At 39.8% G+C, this 23,602-nt stretch overlaps 1 protein-coding gene across 3 annotated transcripts in view; it reads left to right on the forward strand.

Annotated features, from left to right (window-relative positions):
• Nucleotides 1-23,602, forward strand: part of taf1c (TATA-box binding protein associated factor, RNA polymerase I subunit C) — a 31,400-nt gene that overhangs the window by 5,029 nt on the left and 2,769 nt on the right. Inside the window, exons 2-12 of one of the 3 annotated variants that reach the window (XM_072252416.1) lie at nt 7,099-7,195; nt 8,040-8,149; nt 9,594-9,689; nt 13,024-13,094; nt 13,692-13,939; nt 15,897-16,025; nt 16,716-16,833; nt 19,528-19,599; nt 20,928-21,063; nt 22,020-22,148; nt 23,020-23,107. In XM_072252416.1, the coding sequence (XP_072108517.1) occupies nt 7,099-7,195; nt 8,040-8,149; nt 9,594-9,689; nt 13,024-13,094; nt 13,692-13,939; nt 15,897-16,025; nt 16,716-16,833; nt 19,528-19,599; nt 20,928-21,063; nt 22,020-22,148; nt 23,020-23,107 (1,294 nt within the window). Of the gene's footprint in view, nt 1-7,098; nt 7,196-8,039; nt 8,150-9,593; nt 9,690-13,023; nt 13,095-13,691; nt 13,940-15,896; nt 16,026-16,715; nt 16,834-19,527; nt 19,600-20,927; nt 21,064-22,019; nt 22,149-22,929; nt 23,108-23,602 lie in introns of all 3 variants that reach the window. The other 2 variants (XM_072252414.1, XM_072252415.1) reach the window with 2 other exon arrangements.

Consider the following 23,602-nt stretch of genomic DNA (forward strand, 5'->3'; position numbering starts at 1 on the left):
AGAGAAAGAGAGAGTTGGAGAAAGAAGAGAAAGAGAGGCAATGGGAGCGAGAAGAGAGAGAGAGAGGCAGAGGGAAAGGGAATTTGAGCTGGAGAAGTTAAAGATAAGGGCCGAGCAGGGGCTCGTGCCGAACCAAGGTGGAGGGTTCCGGGCGACCCAGGAGGTTAGGCTGGTTCCCCCATTTGACGATACCGACGTGGATCGGTACTTTCTCCATTTCGAAAAAGTGGCTATAAGTCAGGAATGGCCGAGGGATAAGTGGGTTGTTTTGCTTCAAAGTGTACTGAAAGGGAAAGCCCAAGAAGCTTACTCTGCTTTGTCCGCGGAAGATGCCCAGAGGTATGAGGTGGTGAAAGAGGCCATCCTCAGGATTTATGAGTTGGTCCCGGAGGCATACCGGCAGAGGTTCCGGAATGCGAGGAAGCAGTGGGACCACACGTATTTGGAGTTTGCCCGTGAGATGCAGACATATTGTGAGCGTTGGTGCGCCTCGAAGGGGGTAGAGGGGGATTATGACAGACTGCTACAGCTGATCCTGATTGAGCAGTTTAAAGGTTGTGTCCCTGAGGGTATGAGACCCTACCTCGATGAAAAAGAGGCAGCCACGTTAGCCGCAACTGCTAAGTTAGCGGATGAGTATGCGTTGACGCATAAAATGAAGTTTGCCCTGAGTAAAGGCTACCAGAAGGGTAGTCAGGACGGCGGGGAGAGTCTGCCGGAAAAGTCAGAAAGTAAGCCGGGGACTAGTGAGAAGGATAAGGTAGACCAGGAGCAGTCTGGTAGGAAGTCTCCTGGGGTCGTCTGTTATAATTGCGGGAAAGTCGGACACTTTGCGTCCAGGTGCTTTGCCCCAAAGAAGGAGACGGGAAAAGGGAAGACAGCGATTTTGAATGGCTGTATCGAGCTGTTAAGCGAACCGCTAGGGAGGGACAGGTCTGCCAAAGTTCAGGAAGGGCGCGAGAGGTTTATCTCGGCAGGATTGGTGTCAGTGAAGGAGGGGTTAAAACCGGTTCCAGTGCGGATCTGGAGAGACACGGGAGCGTGTCAGTCACTAATACTGAAGAGTGTATTAGAGTTTAGCTCAGAGACCCAGACTGGGGAGGTAGAGGTCAAAGGTGTTGGGGAAGGGACAGAGTCAGTCCCTTTGCACCAGGTACACTTACAAAGCAACCTGGTCTCTGGACTAGTCACGATTGGGGTGAGGTCCGAATTACCGATGAAAGGCGTGGAAGTCTTGGTAATGACGTCGCCGGGGGAATCGTGTTCCCAATCGTGAGATTGACAGGTCAGCCTGGCAGCAGTGAGGCCCCGCCCATCGACTCACAGGTTCATCATGGGGCTGCGGTGGTAAATTTAGCTGCGGTAGTGAATTTAGCTGAAACGTTTCTGCCAACCTTGTACGAGAAGGGGGTAGAAAATGAAAAGGAGGAGTGTAGTGAGGGAGCTGGGACAGACGTAGCAGTAGCCAGGAAAGAATTTGTGCAGACGCAGGAGCGAGACGAGGGGCTGATGGTTCTGGCAGAGACAGCTCTCTCTGACACAGCCTTAACAAGGGAACTAGTAGGCTATTGTGTGGAGGAGGAAGTGCTAAGGAAAAAAGGGAAATCAAGTACAGTACCCGCAGATGAGGAGTGGGGGGTGGTGCAAAAGAGTTATGGGGATGAGGTTTTTAACATGGCCCACGAGGTACCCCCTGATGGACATTTTACGGTGCTGGAGGAAACAGTTGGTGGAATCATGAAAGAGGTTTACCGGCTGCCCAGGGGGAAGAATGTTATTGATCATGACCGACACGAACTGAGACGGTCACCGGCTTTTGATATGCTAACAAACCTAGTCGGTGTTAGCGTGGAAATCAATGAAGCTAGGGGCCCCCTGATAAGAGAAAAAAACCATTTTGAAAAGATTAGTATGGGATCGATCAGAGGGGAGAAGGCTATTGTTTTGGCCAGGTCTACTGATAAGGTCTCTCCCTCAATCCCCGAACAAAGCGACTCTTTAGCAGAAGTAATTAAACGACTCGCACCCGTGTGTTTGATTGTCCCGAGGCAATGCAAAGAACTGGGACGTTGGGTGATGTCTGTTACAATAGGCCAGCCTAGTAAACAACACCCATATATAATGAGTAATTCAGTGACTAAAGGGCTGACGAACACAGAGGTGTGTATTGGCAATTTAATACGGCTGCCTGAAGCCAGCTTGATAGTGAACCTTGAAAAAAATGAGTTCGGCCACGCGAAGATCACCTACCTGGGAATTGTGGTGACACGGGCAGCTGGCAGCGATGCAAGCTACAGTGCAGGCTATCGCTGACCTCCCAACTCCGACAGACAAGAGGGCCCTCAGAAGGCTCTTGGAGATGGTGGGGTACTGTAGGAAGTTTTGCAATAACTGCGGTCACTACGCCTCCCCCTCCTACTAAGCCCTTGCGAGAGAAAACTGAGTCGGAATGGGACGACCCTTGTTATTGTGGTCCGGGACAAAACCAAATGAGAGGTTACATTGATCGCAATTCATCAGTGTTTTTGGCCACTATGAAGTTTGCTGAGTTGGAGCCTGGTCTAAGGGATTATTAATAACACATATAAAAGGGACGGAAAATGTGATTACTGACTGTCTGTCAAGGTGCTGACAACTTCAAATTCTCTGTATTAGCCAAATAGCTGATAAAGATGTATATTTGTGTGTATCAAATAATGTACTCATGTTTGTAATTTTTACCCCGGTAAAAATCCTTAAAGTGGGGGAAGTGTGACGAGAATACACATAAATTAAGATGTTTGCTGGCCTGGGCTAGCAACAGTGGCATTAGCAGTTGGTCTGCCACCTGTCCTCAGGGGAGGGAGAGATAAAGAACAATGAAGCAGCATCTGGAGATGTGTAATGAAGGGACGGGAGAGAGAGCTGTCTAGAGCAGCTCCCCCTTTGAACCCTGAACTGTTTGAAGTGATGGACAGGCGATACCCCAGCAGGGGGATAAAAAGGGACAGGTTCGCTAAGGAAGGACACACACACACGACACCCGAGGTAACGAGACCCTGGAAGCGGTGCGCCTCTCACAAGTCGGTGGGAAGCTCTTGGACGGCTGATCGGGGGATCAGCCTTAAACGCACAGGGTGGAAAGGTACGATCAGCGGGAACCTGGTGTGTGTCCACCCTCGCTTGGGTGCCGGGTTCACTGCAGAGGATCGACGGCATCTGGAGGAGGGGTCACAGTCGGTGGCTTCAGGTGACATCACAAAGGACCCGCCCGAAAGCTGCTTGTGAGCAATATTGCCGGTCTGTGAGTGGAAGCCGTTCTGAATGATCAGTCGTTCTCATTTTCTCTCCCCCTCCCACGTTGTCCATCGCCATGGCAATGATTACTGCGAACTGAACTAAATTGGACTGAACTTTGTGTCACTTTGAAATTGGTCATTTACCCCTAGACAACGATAGAGCTTTTGATTGATGCTGTTATCTTAATTCTGTGCACATGTGTGTTTATCATTGCTGAACTGTTGCATTTATTATCCTTTCGATTACTGTGTTGCTTGTTTCTTAAATAAAACTTTCTTAGTTCTAGTAATCCAGACTCCAACTGAGTGATCCATTTATGCTGGTTTGGCAACCCAGTTACGGGGTACGTAACAACCTAACACCACTTCCCTACTAACATGTATTTCCCTCAGTTCCTCCATCTCACTGGACCCTCTGTCCCCTACTAGGATATGTGAAATTACTTTAGTTTTCTGAGGAAGTGTGGACATTGGTGTGCTTTCTTGGCAGTAGTGTTAACGTAGCTGGACCAGAACAATTTGGTGATCTTTACACATAGTGACTTGAAAGTAAAACGTTAAGAATGAAGAATGAAGTATTACAGTTCCAAGTGTGGTTAGACCACACTTGGGAGAATTGGGTACAGTTCTGGTCACCAGACTACAGAAAGAATGTTGGTAGCAACAAAATTCACCTTGATGGTATCTAGAATGGTGAACTGCAGTTATTCTACATTCTTATCACTCATTAACTAAAGATCCCTGAACTTCTAGTGTTTTTTTGCTGACATTCATGCCCCCGAGTAATGTTTTGTATGTGCAAATTAGAAGAAGGAATTAGCCACGTCTCATCAAATATGCTGTGCTATTTAATAAGATCATGGCTGACCTCAACTCTCCATTTTGTTTTCCACCTGCAGTATCCTATTCCCCATGCTTGTCAAATACCTTTACCTTAACATATTCAAAGATTCTGCTTATACCCTTTGAGAAAAATGGTGCAGAAGAGTGGATTCTGAGAGAATAAATTTCACTTCATCTGTCTTAAATGAATTCCCTTATTTTTAAAATAACTCTTGTTGAATATTCTTCTATAAATGCTTTGGAAGGAAGAATTGAGTAAGAAATTGTACGCGCTGCAGCTAACCTGGAGATGCAACAGGTATACAGCAGGTGCAACCTTACTGGCTTTCCACTCTGTTTTGGAGTGCTAGACAAGAGCAGAATATTCATCAGGCTGCTGTTTATCAATTATAGCTCAGCATTCAATACCATTATCCCTCAGTGTTAAACTTGTAGCTTCTAAATCTAGGCCTCTGTATTTCCCTCTGTCACTGGATTCTTGACTTGCTTATTGGGAGACTGCAGTCTGTACAGATTGGTGATGACATCTCACCGGCAATCAAAGCAGGCACAGCTCAAAGTTGTGTGTTTAGCCCACTGCTCTACTCTCTCCACACTCATGACTATATGTGGCTAAGCACAGCTCAAGTACCATCTATAATTTTGCAGGTATCACCACTGGTGTTGGCAAAAATTCATATGGTAACATGGTGGTGTACAGGAGTGTGGTAGATTGGTTGAGTAGTGATGCAACAACAAACTCGACCTCAACGTCAGTAAGGTGAGGAATTGATCGTGGACTTCAGGAAAGGGAACCCTGTAGAACACGTTCCAGTCATTGGTGTGTCAGTGGTGAGTGAGCAGCTTTTAGAAGCTGTGATTTCAACATCTTGGAGAATCCATTCTGGGCCCTCTGTATTGATGCAATTTCAAAGAAGGCACACCAGCAGCTCTACTTTGTTAGGAGTTTGAGGAGATTTTGTGTGCCAGCAAAGACTTACAAATTTCTGTAGATGTCTGACTGGTTATAATACAGCCTGGTATGGAGCTTCCAATGCACAGGATTGCATGAGGCCACAGAGGGTTGTGGACTGCTAGCTCCATCATGAACACGACCTTCACCACCATTGAGGACATCTTTAAGGGGCGATGCCTGAAAAAGGCAGCATTCATTATTTAGGATCCTTAATATCTGGAACATGCCCTCTTCTCATTATCATTAAGGAGGAAGTACCCACCAGAAGACCCACAATCAACAATTCAGAAACAGCTACTTTACCTCTGCCATCAGATTTCTGCAGGTTTCCCCTGCCATCCAAAGGTAGAGCGTTCCTATGAAACGGTTTGTAAGCCGAAATGTCGTAAAACAAAGAAGCAATTACCATTTATTTATATGGGAAAATTTTGTGAGTGTTCGCAGACTCAAAAATAACCTACCAAATCATGCCAAATAACACATAAAACCTAAAATAACAGTAATATATAGTAAAAGCAGGAATGATATGATAAATACACAGCCTATTTACCATATCAGGTGATTGCACTGATCAGGGCTGACAATTACGTGCTAGGCAGCACCTAATTAATTAGTATGTTTATTTCGGCTTTTTTCTTAAAGATGTGCTGTGTGCCTCCCGGCTACTGCTGCATTCTCCGCGAATCGGTGCAGTATCTGTCCGGGGCCCGGGGGTTGTGGTGGTGGGACATGGGGGTGTCCTCTCATCATCGATCAGGGCAGGCAGCTCTTCTTCTCCTATGACTGCCTGCCTCAATGTCGAAGGTCGAGGTTTGTCGTCTGCTGTGGCTGATGTGGAAGGCTTGCTTGACTAGTGAGCCTCGAGCATTTTTATATCACACAGTTCTTTGTAAGGACTCAAACCATCTTGCAAATATCTCCTAAACCTACGTACCCATTCGAAATTAAAGTCATACTTTATCATTGCAGCGAAAATCTCACGCAGTTGCTTCACGTTCAGTTCCTGGACGACCTCACTTTCGCTACTGCATTCGGTTTTGATTATTATCCTTTCCTCTTCCAGTTGCATCAGCTCTTCATCTATCAGTTCTTGGTCATGGGATGCCAAAACCTTTTCAACATCATCTTCGTCAGCTTCCACAAGCCAAACTCCTTGCTTCTTTCACCACGATCGAAACGCTTAATTATGTCTAGTTTTACGCTGTGTAACACCCTTACGAGCTCTTTTAGGCTTTTCTGATACCATAGAACTCATCTTGCTAACGACTGCTCAATGCAATGTGTTTAAGCAATGCTGTTCGGAATCCGGGGGAGAGCGGCTGCTCGGGGCGCGTGCTGCCTTTTATCGCATGCTGATTTTTTATCGCACGCTGCCTTTCTTCGTAACAGTGAAAACACCTTCTGAAAGCGAAAGCAGGGTACTAATGTAGGTCTTTTGTAACAGTGAGGTTTCGTAAAGCGAATGTTCGAAAAGCGGGGGACACCTGTAGTGCAAACAAGGAATCATTTCGTTTTTTTGCAATACTTATTTTGTAATTTGTAGTAATTTTATGTCTTTTCACTTTTCTGCTGCCACAAAATAAAATTTTATGCCATATGAGACAATGATATTAAACCCGATTCTGCGTATCTATCCTGTTAAGTCTTCTTAGGATCTTTCATATTTCAGTTAAATTCACTTCCACTCTTAGAAACTCAAAGACACAAGCCTAACTTGTCCAACTTTTCCTCATTACAGAACCTGCTTATTTTAATAACCTTTTCTGAGTAGTTTCCCACACAATGATATCCATTTCTTAAATAGGGAGAAAAATACTGTTTTCTGATGTGGTTTCACCAAAATGTCTCAGAATTGAGTAACATACAGACTTAAGTGAGTTATAATTGCCTCATCAGCATTTCTGGCCACTCTAAAGTATGCATTTTTAATAGCATCTAATTAATTTTAAATCTTTAATTGTTGCAGTTTCTTGAATCAATTTTTATTGTTTGGTTTACAAATGTACACAACTGCAATTGCAGGCATCAGAATTGAAATGGGCAGCCTTAAAATGTTTGAAACGAGAGAACTGGGAACCATTGGAACCAGTTCCAATTCCACTACTTCCAGCCAAAACAGGTAATGTAAATTTGATTTCATTTGCTAAGTTATTAATAACATAGTGTATCGAAAATAGATTATAGGTGAAATATGTGTTAAGAAAACTCTTTGCTGGTAGTTTGTAACATTGGGAACCAAAACAAAGTACTCTAAATTTGGAAGGCATATATTAGAAAAACAAAACAGAACTGAGCAAGTCAAAGGGCATCTAGAGAGGTTGATTATTTTCCATCAGAATTGAAAGTCAAAGATCCACTGATTATAAATATTTTTTTAATATAAATTAAAAATAATTGCAATTCTAAAGTGCTCTTAGCCTTTAAGTAATTTGGAACCATCTGAAAAGGAGATGACGTTTCTGGTTAAGTTTTAACTTATCCTTTAACATGACCATTTATCAGAGGGATAGACAGTATGCATGTAGGGATTTTAGACGAGGATGAAGTTGGTGTAATTGTGCAATTCTTATGACCAAATACTGTTCAGTATAAACTTTCAGGAAGGCTGATCCATTCGGTGTGATGCCAGTGAAAGATAAACCTAATGGAATAAGTGTGGTGTGGTACCTGTCATGATTTTCAGGAAAAGAAAAAAAAACTACCTCAAGAATATCTGTCAAATTGTCCCTCTTTATGTATGTGAATTTATAGCATTTCTGCCACGTAACACATTTTTGTCAATTAGCTTTGAAGTTATTTGTGAAATACAAGTAAATGAAAAAGAATATTTTAAAAATTGTTACGACATTTCTCATAAAGCATTTTAGCTTGTTTTAAAGGAACTCCTCAATTGGGGGGGGAAGGGTCTAGAGCATGTGTCTTATTTTATTTGTCTTAAACTATTTTTACTACTTGTTTTTAAGCGTGCAAATTCCGTCCAGTAAGCCTAGAAGAGCTGACTTACACTGGCAGGATAATGACAGGTGGAAAAACAGAGGCAATGACAATGGCCCCACTTAATTTCACAGAGCAGGTATGTTTTGGGAAAAGTTGTAACTTAAGTTTAAGTGATAAACTTGCGCTGCGTGGTAGTTTAATAGAATGTACAGCACATTCCACCCACCCCAGCAACAATCTGGTGAATTTCTTCTGCACCCATTCCAGTGCAAGCATACATATCCTACGGCGTGGCAACCAGCACTACAAGCTATATTTCAGCTGTGGTCTAACCAATGCTTTATAAGGCCTTGACAAGATTTCTCTGTGCTTATATTTTATGCCTCAGCTAATGAGGGCAAGTATCCTGCATCCTGTCTTCAATGTCTTGTCTAAAACCATATGACTTGGGAGCAGAATTAGACCATTTGGCTGATCCAGTTCCCTCTCAACCCCATTCTCCTGCTTTCACCCCATAACCTTCACGCCATGACTAATCAAGAGCTTATCAACTTCAGCCTTAAATATAACCAATGACCTGACCTCCACACCCACAGATTCACTATCCTCTGGCTAAAGAAATTCTTCCTCTTCGCCTTTCTAAAGCACTGCTCCTCTACTCTGAGGCTGTGGCCTCTGGTCCTAGACTCTCCCGCCATAGGAAATATCCTCTTCACATCCACTGTATCCAGGCCTTTCAACATTCAATAAGTTTCAATGAGACTCACCCCTCATTCTTCTAAATTCCAGTGAGTAAAGACCCAGAGCCATCAATGACTCCTCATCCAATAAGCCTTTCATTCCAGGATTCATTCTTGTTAACCTCCTGAACTCTCTCTAATGTCAGCATTTTCTTTCTTAAAAAAGGTGCTCAAAACTGCTCAGTATACTCCGTGAGGCCTCACTAGTGCATTATAAAGCCTCAGCATTACATCCTTGCTTTTCTATTCCATTCCTCTTGAAATGAATGCTAACATTGCACTTGCCTTTTGCACCACTGACTCAACCTGCGCAAGGATTCCAACTCCCTATGCACTGCAGATTTTTGAATTTTCTGCACGTTTAGAAAGTAGTCTTTGTTTTTGTTCTTTCTGGGTGTGCTTGTACACAGGGATATTTGAGCTTGTATGCAGAGCTCCCTTTATCCCACAATACTTTCAGGGTCCCACTAGTTATGGTATATGCCTCCTGTGAGCTACTTGGCTTATAATTTAATAACTTTTGTGATGATTGTTAGATATTTAAATTTTTTTCATTGAAATATTCAGTGACTCATACAATAGTGTGTTTACTTGTGTCAAGTGAAATGTGGCTTGCTTGATTTAATTACTGCTAACTTTACTAAATTTCTAACATGCATATCAAGTTGCAAGAATAATTGTATCTCTAATATCTTACAGGCTTTACAGTTACTCTGTCTGAAATTGCGCGTGATATTCTGAAGAATTTATAAAATGATTTATGATTGAGAGAGAGTTTGTTTTATTTCTATTTCTGAAAATGTTAATACTGTCACTGGTGTCCTTTTTATAACTTTGAAGATGGCTAACTTCTTCCTTGATCATTATAATGATGCCTTCAGCTCAATGGGCAAGCTGCTAGAAGAGCACTTTTACTTTGGTGAATCTGTTCTCAGGGTAAGAACTATTTTTTAAGATATTATTTTGAACAATCTATTCCTCTCATTTTAAGAGAAGCCGCTTTGATTTTAATGTGGCTAAATGTTACATTTAGAAATCTGTACTAAATTACAGATTTAATCTTTGGTGAATTGTTCCAGAAACCAGTTTGTCTCCTAGATGTGTGTATCACACTAACTTACAAACTATTTTGCATAGAATTTTGATCTCCAGTTTTATTAAAGAAATACAACAAACAAAATTCCATAAAACCTCCTTATAGGGTAGATTTCTTTCTTTACTGGAAGCTTTCTCATAGTCTATAATTGAAATATTAAATATACTAATGTTTAAGCTGTAAATAATCAGAATAAAACAAAATGCTGTCTATTTAACATTCAGTTGGTTTAGAAAGAGGGGAAAAAATAAGTTCTCAGTAATTCTGGAAATGGTTATGCTGTGAAATTAAGATTTTTGTCTCACTTCCTGCACTATCCCCAGTGCTTGAAATACTGATAGTATCCAAATATTAATATGTTCACATGGATAATATCCCAAAGGGGGACTTGTGCTGGTTATGACTGATGTCGAGAGGGACAAAATGGAAAGGATAAAGAACTAGGTTGATTGATTTGTGCTTTTTTTTTTGTATTTCGAAAAATGATAAACGTTTAGTCAATTTATGTGGTCAGTTTATTGTTATTTGTCTTAATTTCCAACACTTGATCTTCTCCAGTCCCAGTGTGATACTTTTCAGATAAACCCCTGAAGCACCATGTGTCATTATATATGTCATTGTTCTGTAGTTACAAATTAAGTCTGTTGTGTAATGTCAGAACCCATAATATATATGAGCATTTTGAGTATCTGATTCGGCCATTCCTTGCACTATTCTGTCCACAACTCAATTTTGCTTTCCCAGGACTACCTTGAAGTTGAGAATCACTGCAAATCCATTGAAATATAAAAGTTTACATCACAGCAGGGATATGCTTTGACCCATCCTAGCAGCCTCTTCATATAGTTCCTCTGTTTCCCTCTCTGGTATTATCAGAATCAGATTTATTGTCACTGACATAATCCGTGAAATTTGTTCCTTTATGGCTGCAGTACTGTGCAGGCATAACAAATTACTAAAAGTACCAATAAAAGTTCATACACTTCCTGAGTTCATGGACCATTCAGAAATCTGATGGCAGATGGAAAAAAATACTGTTCTTGTAATATCAAAGTTGCTGGTGAACGCAGCAGGTCAGGCAGCATCTGTAGGAAGAGGTGCAGTCGACGTTTCAGGCCGAGACCCTTCGTCAGGACTAACTGAAGGAAGAATGAGCAAGGGATTTGAAAGTTGGAGGGGGAGGGGGAGATCCAAAATGATAGGAGAAGACAGGAGGGGGAGGGATGGAGCCAAGAGCTGGACAGGTGATTGGCAAAAGGGGATACGAGAGGATCATGGGACAGGAGGTCCGGGAAGAAAGACAAGGGGGGGGGGGGACCCAGAGGATGGGCAAGAGGTATATTCAGAGGGAGAAAAAGGAGAGTGAGAGAAAGAATGTGTGCATAAAAATGAGTAACAGATGGGATACGAGGCGGAGGTGGGGCCTTAGCGGAAGTTAGAGAAGTCGATGTTCATGCCATCAGGTTGGAGGCTACCCAGACGGAATATAAGGTGTTGTTCCTCCAACCTGAGTGTGGCTTCATCTTTACAGTAGAGGAGGCCGTGGATGGACATGTCAGAATGGGAATGGGATGTGGAATTAAAATGTGTGGCCACTGGGAGATCCTGCTTTCTCTGGCGGACAGAGCGTAGATGTTCAGCAAAGCGGTCTCCCAGTCTGCGTCGGGTCTCGCCAATATATAAAAGGCCACATCGGGAGCACCGGACGCAGTATATCACCCCGGTCGACTCACAGGTGAAGTGTTGCCTCACCTGGAAGGACTGTTTGGGGCCCTGAATGGTGGTAAGGGAGGAAGTGTAAGGGCATGTGTAGCACTTGTTCCGCTTACACGGATAAGTGCCAGGAGGGAGATCAGTGGGGAGGGATGGGGGGGACGAATGGACAAGGGAGTTGTGTAGGGAGCGATCCCTGCGGAATGCAGAGAGAGAGGGGGAGGGAAAGATGTGCTTAGTGGTGGGATCCCACCATTCAGGGCCCCAAACAGTCCTTCCAGGTGAGGCAACACTTCACCTGTGAGTCGACCGGGGTGATATACTGCGTCCGGTGCTCCCGATGTGGCCTTTTATATATTGGCGAGACCCGACGCAGACTGGGAGACCGCTTTGCTGAACATCTACGCTCTGTCCGCCAGAGAAAGCAGGATCTCCCAGTGGCCACGCATTTTAATTCCACATCCCATCCCCATTCTGACATGTCCATCCACGGCCTCCTCTACTGTAAAGATGAAGCCACACTCAGGTTGGAGGAACAACACCTTATATTCCGTCTGGGTAGCCTCCAACCTGATGGCATGAACATCGACTTCTCTAACTTCCGCTAAGGCCCCACCTCCCCCTCGTATCCCATCTGTTACTCATTTTTATGCACACATTCTTTCTCTCACTCTCCTTTTTCTCCCTCTGTCCCTCTGAATATACCTCTTGCCCATCCTCTGGGTCCCCCCCCCCCACTTGTCTTTCTCCCCGGACCTCCTGTCCCATGATCCTCTCGTATCCCCTTTTGCCAATCACCTGTCTAGCTCTTGGCTCCATCCCTCCCCCTCCTGTCTTCTCCTATCATTTTGGATCTCCCCCTCCCCCTCCCCCTCCCCCTTCCCCTCTAACTTTCAAATCCCTTACTCATTCTTCCTTCAGTTAGTCCTGACGAAGGGTCTCGGCCTGAAACGTCGACTGCACCTCTTCCTAGAGATGCTGCCTGGCCTGCTGCGTACACCAGCAACTTTGATGTGTGTTGCTTGAATTTCCAGCATCTGCAGAATTCCTGTTGTTTGTGTTCTTGTAATATAATGACCTCAACTATACAGACTATTCTAGCTGTCAGCCAAGCTGGCAGAATTGTCTGTTGCAGTTTTAGTAAAACCTCTCTGCCCTGGCACTTATTCCTTAGGGTATAAAGGAAGGTATCTTGTATAATATATTAAGCCTCATTATTTTTTAGGATCTGTGCATTAGAGACTTCTGTTTTTTCTTGTACGTGTTATGTTATTGTTTATTGTGTCTGTTTTTTGCTTGTTCATCTTCCCCAAATTTATTGCAGCCCACAGCTTCAATTTGTTAGATCTTCAATGTTTAATATTACATTTGCCTTCATTATTTTTAGCAGTGCACCTGTGTGAATGTGGAGGAATAATTTAACATGCATGTTAGTCTGATTCTATGTTTTTTTTCTTCAAGGGAAACGCAAGGAAGACAGCAGTAAATGTAAACCATTTGAGAGCATTCACAGAGCGTGTAAAAAAGAGAGGGTAAGAATTTATCTTGGAGGGAATATCTTATGAAATTGTTCTCTCTATAGAGCTTTCTCATCTAAAAATAACTGGCATGGCATCATCTGTGGAAAGAAAACAATTGCTTTTCCAGATCACTGACATAGACAGGTGGTTAGTGATCTGAAAATATTGTTTCTCTTCTTGCATTCTGCCAGATCTGCTGAACCTTCCTAGCATTTTCTAATTCATTTGATTTCTAGTGTCAGTAATGCTTTTGTGCAGATATATTTCTCTGGGTTATATTTTCCAAGGTCCTTGTTTAAACAATAATCTTCAAAAAAATTGTACGTTAGCTCCAGGAATGTCATTTACAATGGCTTCTACCTCAGTATCGACGTCTGTAGTTTATTCACCAGATTGTAATGCTGCAATTTGTAAATATTAAACACAAAATTCAAAGTTCCCTTAGGTTCATATGCTGTTGATGATTCATCACAGTTACTGTCCTTTATTAGTAATTATTAAGCCAAAAAAAAATCTTGTTTGTATAAAATGTCAGTTTTGTTAAGATCTCAATAAGTTTGCAGATCACTGTCTTCTAAGCATTTATTCTGTTTTATGCTTTTTATATAGATGCCCACTTTCTAGTGCGAGTAAACATGCGAGACTTTTAAATCTGTTGCTGCGGGAGTCTATTTTTGACATTCCACCAGACTTACTGGCAGAAAATATTCATGAAGAAATGAAGATTCAAAGGAACAAACTTCTGTTTGATCACTCTGCCACTGGAGGAGCTCTGGTATATTGCCCCTTTTCCGAAGGGGCCAATTCTGAAGATGGATGTTTGATCTATCCTGGCAGCAACTCCATGAACTCGCTGAGTATCCTTCTGAGTAGTTGTTGTCAGCTGACTGAATGCTTAGTCCAAAGTTAGGGTTTATACTGCATCTTAGTGCGGTTGAAGGCTAGAAAGGATTTTGGTGTGGGAATTTTGGAGTTTTGTGAATGACACAGAAGCCATAGCCATTATGGGTATAGCAAGTATAGTCAGGGTTTAAAGAGGCCAACAGTGGAAGGATGTAATGATCCTGGATGTTAGAAGGACTGGAGAAAGCTTAAAAATGAGTGATGATCTTAGGTAGAGAAATTGAAAACAAGTATTTCAGTTTAATGATGGATTCATATTCAGATTTATTTATCTTATGCACATTGAAACATACAGCAGTATTTATCATTTGTGTTAACAACCAATGCATCTCACGATGTGCTGGGGGCACCCCACAAGTGTCATCACCCATTCCGGCACCAACATTGCACATACACAACGTTCAACGCAGCAACACAATGTACCGCAAAACACAACAACAAAAGCATCAACAACAAGAAGAACAAAACAAGACAATAACACCAAAGCAAGCCCTTTTTCCATCCCTCACACAGACAGACGGACCTCTAGTACTTGGCCCCGGACTCAATCTCACAGGCATTGGGTTTCTTACCAGGACTTGCACAGCAGCCCATGAAACTGAGCTCTAGCCAGGTTCAAAAGTTCAGCTTTTAGGTTGGTAGTGAGGAATCGAATTGTTTAAGTAAAATAACTCATGAGTATGGGGTAACTTAGTGTGTTCATTGTTTTGTATTATTGTCCAAAATTGTACATGTCTAAAGGGAAAAAGACACGGCCTTAATTATTGTAGAATTAAGATGATTTTGTATTATTGTCCAAAATTGTACATGTCTAAAGGGAAAAAGACACTGCCTTAATTATTGTAGAATTAAGATGATTTTCTCAAGGACTGGAAGTGATATGAGGAAAGAAGTTCTTTGCAGTTCAGCATGCATTTTAGTGAAACAGATTTAAATGTAGTGTTTAAAAGGGAGATAGATATGTATCTGAAGGGAAGGAATTAAGAGACCTGTAGGGAGTAAAAAGAGGAATAAGACAGTGTTCCTTCAGGGCCAAACTGCAAAACACTGTATGTACCATGCAGTAACACGCAATGCACAAAAACATATAGTTATGATAGCACATAGTTTACAAAAAATAGTATTAGCGCAAGCCCCTGAGTGGCATGGTCTGAAGGTTGATGGTACATCAATCGTGGGGCCATGATGACGATGGGATGACAAAAGTCTAAATTTGTAACAGTACCTTCTTCTACCCACAGAGCTTGACATGGTATTTGAAATGGAATTACTGCCCTCTACAGATAAATGCAGCAGCAAATTTCTCATAGCAGTGTGCCAAATACCAGAGTTGATCAAGTCATCTACTTAGGGTGAAGTCAAGGATGAAAGGTGCTTAAGAGGGGAATCTTCAGGCCTGTTTACATTTTGTCATGGCAGATTAATGTGTTAGTGAACATATCAACTGAATCACCATTTACTGTCTCACCTAAAGATGCATTTCCTCATTAATGCACTGAACTGTCAGTACATTAAATACTGGTATTTAAAATCCAAAACCCTGATGCTAAGGGAAAAGGTACATCAATACTTCTCAAATTCTTTTTCTGTTTCAAACAAAACATTTCTTTCAGTTTCCTCTGTTTTGAAGCTTGCACTGAGCTACTTTTATATGCTTGTTGAATGTTTACTTGTGGAATAAAGATCAATTCATCTTTTGTATTATTTTCTGAATTTAGCATTAGGACTTGGTACTCTGCCAAAGGTAAGTTTAATGTAGAACTTTATTTTGGTTCATGATACTGAAGAGGTTAGGGAGCTATAAAGTAATAGTCTTGAGTTTACCATTCTGTTATATTAATGAGAGGCATGAAACATGAAGATTTACTTTTTTATCATTGTTGTTAATGTTCCTTTATGCATAAGCATCAGATTTCCATAAAGTTGCACTGAGTTATGATCAAGATAAAATGCCAAAATTGAACATGAAATTTAAGCCAGTGAAATTTGAACTGAAGGGTAGAATTCACCAAATCAACTCTAGTGCTTTGGAGGAAGAAGGTAATAGTAGATGATAACGATTATATTTGCAATGTTTTGTATTTTTCAAAATTTTATTTTAAATGGAAAGAAGAAAAACTTGCATTTATATTGGAGCTTTAACATACTAGTGTCTCAAAACACTACATATGATGGGAAGTATTGTAATAATTATGCTAATGATTGACAACAGATTCTCACTGTTAGGAATACAGTTGATTGAGGAATAAATTAAATTGTATCACGTTTTAAGAGCATCTGAAGAAGCAGATGTATTCTAGATATATAAAGCTGACTTTCTTAGCAGTGAAATACCTCACATGCAAAGTATTTAAAGTAATATTCCACCTTTGTTATAATGCCATTCCTTTTGATATTTGGTACCATGGAATTACTTTTCAGATTAATGCCATTGAAAGATGCCAGTGTCTTATTGCGAGCCCATCTTACATTCAGGTCCAAAAGATGACTTTCTTTAAACAACTTACAATTCTGTTTATTGCCCAATTCTACAAACATGTAAAGTTACTGCACCTCTCTATTTAATGCACTGTGTAGAGTCATTGCCTGTATGGCTCACTCCTGTGGCTATGTTGATTTTTAAAAAACGGAATAAATTTGTACACATGAATATAATTAGTTTTCTAATTTAAAAATGGTTTATTAATAAATCATGCTTATTTGTTCACCAAATTTTTTTCCAAATGGCAGTTTTTGTAGGGGTTCGCTCTGACTACCATTGTGGAGCATGGAAACTCTCCAGTGAAATAAATCCAGCTGCCTTACAAGTGGTTCAGACAGAAGAGGTGGCTACATGCATTAATGTCAGGTAAGGATTAAGTTCAGAGTTTAATTTTTCTGAAATCTTAATACTCAGGATTTGTAAAATGCATATTCTCCAAGCTTTCTTAAATCATAAATTCTACCCTTCCCAAGTTTGAAATTAAACTTGGACTGAAACTTTATGGCCCACACCTGGCCATTTTGGAATCTAGCTTTCTCATGGAAGAATAAGGGTACTAAATTTATTCTTGCCATTAGTCATCTGGGTTCCACTCTAAAGCAATTCTCTCAAACACTGCTGCCAGTCTTTCCTGAAATCCTGTCTCCAGGTAAGTCCTTATAATATTTCCATTTTTTGATACAATATATTTGATATGTTACTGAATCATTTTGCAACATTTTGCAATGTTAAAGGAGCTATGTATATGAAGGTTACATTTTTAACTACGTTTTTATTAATATTGTTTCTTTTACTTAATTAATACTTTGTAATATACTCAAACAATTATGTGACTCTAAGAGCATTCAGTAGGATATAGTTTTCATACTGCACCATTTGCAAATAGAATACAATTTGCAAGTAAGTGTTCTGTGCGTTGGGGCTGAATTGTTCTGCAACTTTAAATTTATTTCAGCCATCATACAGTGAGGGACAGTTTAAAGAGCAGTAAGACAGAAACTTGAGGGCTGAACTATGAGAATAAATTCTTGGAAAAGAAGTGTTTTATGACAATCTTAGAAAGATTACAACTAAATTGTTTCTACCATCTATAAAGTTCAGATAGCATAATTCACACATTGAATGGTCTTCCAGGTAAATTACTAGAGATTTACTCCCTGAGTTCACTCAGGGTCCACTTCACTGTTAGAATTGTTTATTTTTAATTTACAGTGTAGGCAGGTGAGGAGAAGAGGGGATCCAGAATAGGGAATGGAAGAAGGGGGAGAAGTCACACACTTACCTTCCCCCGCTCCTAGCTTCACCTATCACCTTATAGCTTGTAATCCTCCTTCCCCCCCCCCCACCCCAACATACCTTCTCATTCTGGTTCCTTCCCCCTTCTTTTCCAGTCCTGCTGAAGGGCCTCAGTCTGAAACATCAACACTTTATTCCTTTCCATGGATGCTGCCTGATCTGCCGAGTTCCTCCAGCAGTTTGTGTGTTTTAGTTTTACTTTGTGCAGTTTTTGTTCTTTATTTGTGCATGTAGACCAGTATTACACCTTGGCTAGGCTGGCACCTCTTCACACTTTTTGTATGCCTTGAGCTGCTGCTTCTGCGCTCTCCTGTTGCACTTCTGGGTGGCTTCTCGCAATTAACCCTTTATAAATTCATGCAGAATTCTGGGGTATTCATGTCCTAACTTTCACCATATGGTGTTTAACCATTGCTTCTCTATTTCCAGATCTGTGCAAGCAATGACTCAATTTTAAAAGCTTTTATTCCTTTTTCCAAATGGTTCTATTTCTTTCATTGCAGTACTCTTGAGAAATATGTTTTTCTATTTCTGGCTTTTTAAGCCTCTGATTTCAATCCTTCATAATACTTACCTCATTAAAACACTTCAACCACTAGACTTCTCTCACTAAATTCCTCCATGTGCCAGCTCTCTCTTCCATAGAACCTATTTCTGTCCAAACTTTTGTTCATCTGCAATATCCCTCTGTGGCTGGATGATAATTTTTTTTCAATAAAGCTGCTGTGAAGGAGGCTCCAGATGTTTTGCTACTAGAATGGGGGGGGGGTTAAAATGCAAATTTTTATCTTTGAAGGGTAGATCAATAAGTCATTGTTTTCCTAATTTATTTAGTTAAGTTAGAGCATGATACCGGTGTTGAGAGCTTTAATTTGGACCTATTGATGTTGAGATGTACATTTTAAAGACAGCTATTTGTGTCTGAAAGACAGGTAGAAGACACAGCTAAGTACTGTTCGATCTGTGTTTAATTGTCATCTTCTTTGCAGTTTAGTTATTATCTGCTTGTATTTTAAGTAGCCTTTATATATGCTTAAAAAGTTTACGATGCTTCTAGTGGTTATACAAAGTATAAAGCTGAAGGTGCTTTTTTTCTTTCATTAAGTGAATAACTGTTTTCTCATTGGTTAATTTTACTACAGCATTGAATAGGTATTTTCTAATTGGATTATTATCTATGGAATTTTCTTATCTCTGGTAATAGAAATAGCTGTTTTATGCTAGGTGGCATCTTTAGTTCCTCCCTTCTTCAAGTAGTAAGACCCCCGTCACTGTTCTGTCCCTATTCTCTTTGTTCTATCAATTCTTATTAAGACGATTATGAAGCAACAAGTTTTATACTTTGTTCCTGACAGTGGATTTAAATACCAGAAGCCAATAGACACTGGAGTGTTTCCTCTCAATTAGTGCTTATTCTGTAACTGATTTTGTCCTTTTGCGCAAACTACAATGGAATAATTTTGGTTACAATTTTGGCAGTTCTACAATTTATGTTGGGTTCTTGGGGCCAAAAGATTCTTCTACATGCAGTGTGTTTGTTGTCCTTGTATTTTCTTAGCTTTTCTAAGTGTAACTTATGAAAAGAGAAGCAGAGTGGGATTAAGTTAAGACTTAGTAAAATGCAGCTTGGCTGTAAGGTTTTTCTCTTATTAAAAAAATGTTAAATGTTTGAGACTACCATGTTAGGTTCTTGTAGAAGTTATAGGGCTTAATACATGCAGTGCTGAAATCTTTTAGCTATAATTATTTATTCTTTTATCTCAGCCCTCATGTGCCTGGAGAGTTGGTAATTGCCAGTGAGTGTGGAGCTGCCTATCTTTGGGTCCTGGACAAAGGGTAAATGCAAATGTACTTTGAAAGTTCCTGAAAATGAATAGACAGGAAAGTCTTCCCTTTTCATTTGGAGCTGCAGGCTTCTTTTATACTTTCAATTCAAATAAATGCATACCAATCACAATGTGCGTTTTGATAGGCAACGAGTTATTAAAACTACAAGTTTTATTTTCATCAAATTTTAAGTAAATTGTAAGCAGCAAAGGATGAATGTTGGGCACGGGTGGACTGAAAAGAATTATTGAAAAGCCAGATTTAGTTATATATTTGGCTTGTAGGCTTAGTCAGCTCCATCATGGTCACAACCCTCCCCACCAGTGCCTCAAGTAGGTGGTATCCATTATTATGGATCCTCACCATCTGCGAAATGCCCTCTCTCTTTACCACCATTGAGTAGCTTGAAGACCACTCTCAACATTTTAGTACCAGCTTTGCTTCCCCTCTGCCATCAGATTTCTGAATGACCCATGAGCACTACCCCTCTATTCCTCTTGCATTTAAATTGTTTGTAACTTTATGCCTTGCACTTTACTGCTTCCATAAAACAACAAATTTCCTGGAATGTCAGTGATAATAAATCTGTTTTTGATAGAGTACCGTGTTTTTTTTGTTGATAAGCAGTAGTGCCTCATCAGAGAGCAATTAATCCTATTAATATCTTCTTTTGTAAAAGCCATCACAATGGCTTTAGCAGCAAATCTTTGAGTCTTTTTGTTCCTAGTTGTACATTCTGTTAAAATAGTAAATAGATTCCCATTTTAAGGGAGAAAATCGAGAAGACTATTTTCTCTCAAGTTACAGTTATGTTACTAGCCTATTCTGTTACCTTTATTGAAGAGGCATTTATGAGTTATGTATAATTACATACCGGATTACATATAAAATAATACATGCAAAGCATAGTAGCTTCTAATTTGTGGTGTGTCAAGTTCAGGTGTAATTTTGGGTCTGTATTTTAAAAATAGATAGCATATAGTTCTGATATCTATCGAATCTATACTTTCTTTGGTTTGACCAGGTCTTGGAAAGCTGATCAATTTGCTCAGCTCCCTGTGATTGGTCCTTTTTTGTGATGATTTTTGTTGGGGGAAATTATATATTCTCCTGTCTTTTTGAATTAATATGAAGGCCTAGGCTAGAGTAACTAAATTGTAGTATATTTCCTCAACAAAGAGTACGTAGACTGAGCTGAGTCAGAAGTTTGGATTTGTTCATAGATGTGTGCATGTTTTGTAAAACTTAAAACTTATTTTAAGGTTGGATTGGTAGACTAATTTTACATGTAAGGATCCCTTTAACACTTTAACATTACCTTTTTGTTTATACCTTAGCCTTCAGAAAATAAGAAAGGAAACAGAGAACCTGTACTTCAATGCTCAGTTACCATGGAGGTGGTGTGATTTCACAGCTCACCCACGGGTGTATATGTATGCTGATAGAACTGGACTGGACTTAACTGATGTGAGGGTAAGAAATATTTAAATTTTATTTCATTGTAGTTTTAAAACCCTTGGGTTCAGGAATATTCTTTTAATTTTGTATTGTTATGATCTTTCATTTTTTTTCTAGTTCCTTCTCAACATTCTCAACCTGAGTTGTTATTGAGGTTTAGAACATTTATATGCAGGATTGTTTTTACTACCCAAATAACTTTGTTATCAACATTGTAAGGAGTAATTCAAACTTTATCTAATTTTGGTCATTAAAAACAGAACACTTAACAAAGCTGTTGCAACTAGAAGTACAAACATTACAAAAAAAATCAACTATTTATGAATTTAGGTTATTCATGGCTCCTGTACCTCCCACCTTTTGCACTTCAGTTTTAATGCTGAAATCAGATATAAGTAATTAGAATGCATCTTTTCAAAGTGTGAATGTTTTTATATTAAAAAAAAACGAGGGGTAAGGTCGGATTTTTAAATTAATAGGCTTGACTGTAATATAAAATGTGCTTGCAGCTATTTGTAAATTAAATTTTGTTTCTTTGGGGAGAAAGATATTTTCATGCTGTATTTCTATGAAACCATGGTGTTAGTAGCTGTATTGGTAATGCACAGGGAGTCATGGTGACAGTAGATAGTACTACTGTCTTACTCAACCCAGGTTTGATCTAATCTTGGGTCCTATGGATTTGGATTTGTGGCCATCTGGGTTTCCTCCCACATCCCAAACAAAGTGAAAGTAATTTGCGGTAGCCAGCTGACCTTGGCATAGATTGATGGTAAGAGAATTGGAGGGAGTTGATGGATCTGTGAGGGAGAATAAGTTACAGGAAATGAGTGGCAGAAAAGGGATTGATGGTAATATTCTCATAACTGGGTCTTAACACCATGAGCCTATTGTTGAAAGAAAATATAAATGCAATAACAAAGTTCAGAAACAAAGAAAGGCATCAAACCCTTTTTAATGTATTCATGCAGACTGGTGAAGGCTATAACCAAACCTTGTTTAAGGTAGGAGCTGCTGCTGACTGCCAAAAAGGTGAACGTGTGATTCTTCCCAAACACCTCCGTGATGTAAATCCATACCATCACCTAATTACAACACAGGTTTGTGTAATTTAATCTTGTGTATTAACAGTTATCTGTCTGTTTAATTATTCATAAAAACATGTCAGACAAGTAAATCAAGTGCACAAATGAGACCATCAGTTTACAAACACACTGTTTGTAGTTTTTAAAAGCAGATTATGAACCACGGCTTGAGTTTACCAGTTAAACTGAGATAAAATAATTCATGACTGAGAAGAGAATACAAACTAACACAGAATAACTTGGCAATAAAGAGAAGTGAATTGAAGTGACAATTACTTTATGTCACTTGAATTCATATCTCTTTATTACCAACTTATTTTGTTACTTTGAATTAATTACTTTCCAGTCATGAATTTAGTGCATGCAAAAATTGAAGAGAAATAGATTCAGATGTCATAACCAGCATTTCTATCTCAATAAATTTACTTTTATTTACTTACCATTTCTTTTGGTTTGTGCAAATTTCTGTTTTTGTTTCTGAGAAATAGAATGTTGATTTTTAATGTTTCATGAGGAAACAGATTATTTTGTGCCACGCTTCATGAGTAAGAAGCCTGCTAACACTTTTGATGTTTACATCAAGCTGTGGTAATGACTTTAACAGAAGTCAGAAGTAAAAGAATAGCACAAAATTTTGACAGATTTCTTGGCAATCTTTTCAGTTTTGCACCCTGCCATTTATGGGGTCAAGTTATAAGTTTAGAACTTTTTTCTCTGGATTGTGAAAGATTTGAAATTGATATTCTGTGTCTGAACATGTTGCTTGAATACTAAATGAATATTCTTTTAAATATAGTATTCTGCTTACATTGTTGATGAACGATTCTCTACTGTTCCTGTTCTAAAATGGGACCACACCTTGGACTCGCCACCAATGTTTGCACAGGTCACCAATGGGGCAGTAAGGAACAGAACAAACAAGATTGTTTTGGGGACTCAACGCACTCAGGAGGTGTTGCTTCTGCAGTATTCAGGTGATTAGAAACTTCCAGCTCAATGATAGATGGTGAACATGAGTGTTTGCTTACTCTGTGATAATAATGAGGTCATAGAGATCCAAGAGAATGATTGAATGTTTTATTTGGCATATACAGGAGAGACCTGTCCTTAAAATTCTCTCTCCAAAGAATGGCAAACACAACCAAATTCATTGCAGTTATATAATGTTATTTGTTCAAACTCTGGAGTATTTGAGGAATACTTTTAAAATTTATTAAACAGGTATTGTTTGGAAATTGTGCATTTTAAACTGCTTTAAAGAAAACCATACAAGTAGTAAGATTAACTGGTAAAAGGAAGAGCTGAATGTCATTGTCTAATATTAGAGATCTGTGCTGTGGTGATAAATGGGAAGCATCCAAGGGTGGTCAGGTGAAAAGATGGGAAATGGTGCCATTGCTGGTGATTGTTTGACTAATGTTTGGTAGATAAGAATGGAATCAAATGACGGTCAGGCTGGACAATGAAGT

This window comes from Mobula birostris, chromosome 3, assembly GCF_030028105.1.
Source record: "Mobula birostris isolate sMobBir1 chromosome 3, sMobBir1.hap1, whole genome shotgun sequence".
Taxonomy (NCBI): domain Eukaryota; kingdom Metazoa; phylum Chordata; class Chondrichthyes; order Myliobatiformes; family Myliobatidae; genus Mobula; species Mobula birostris.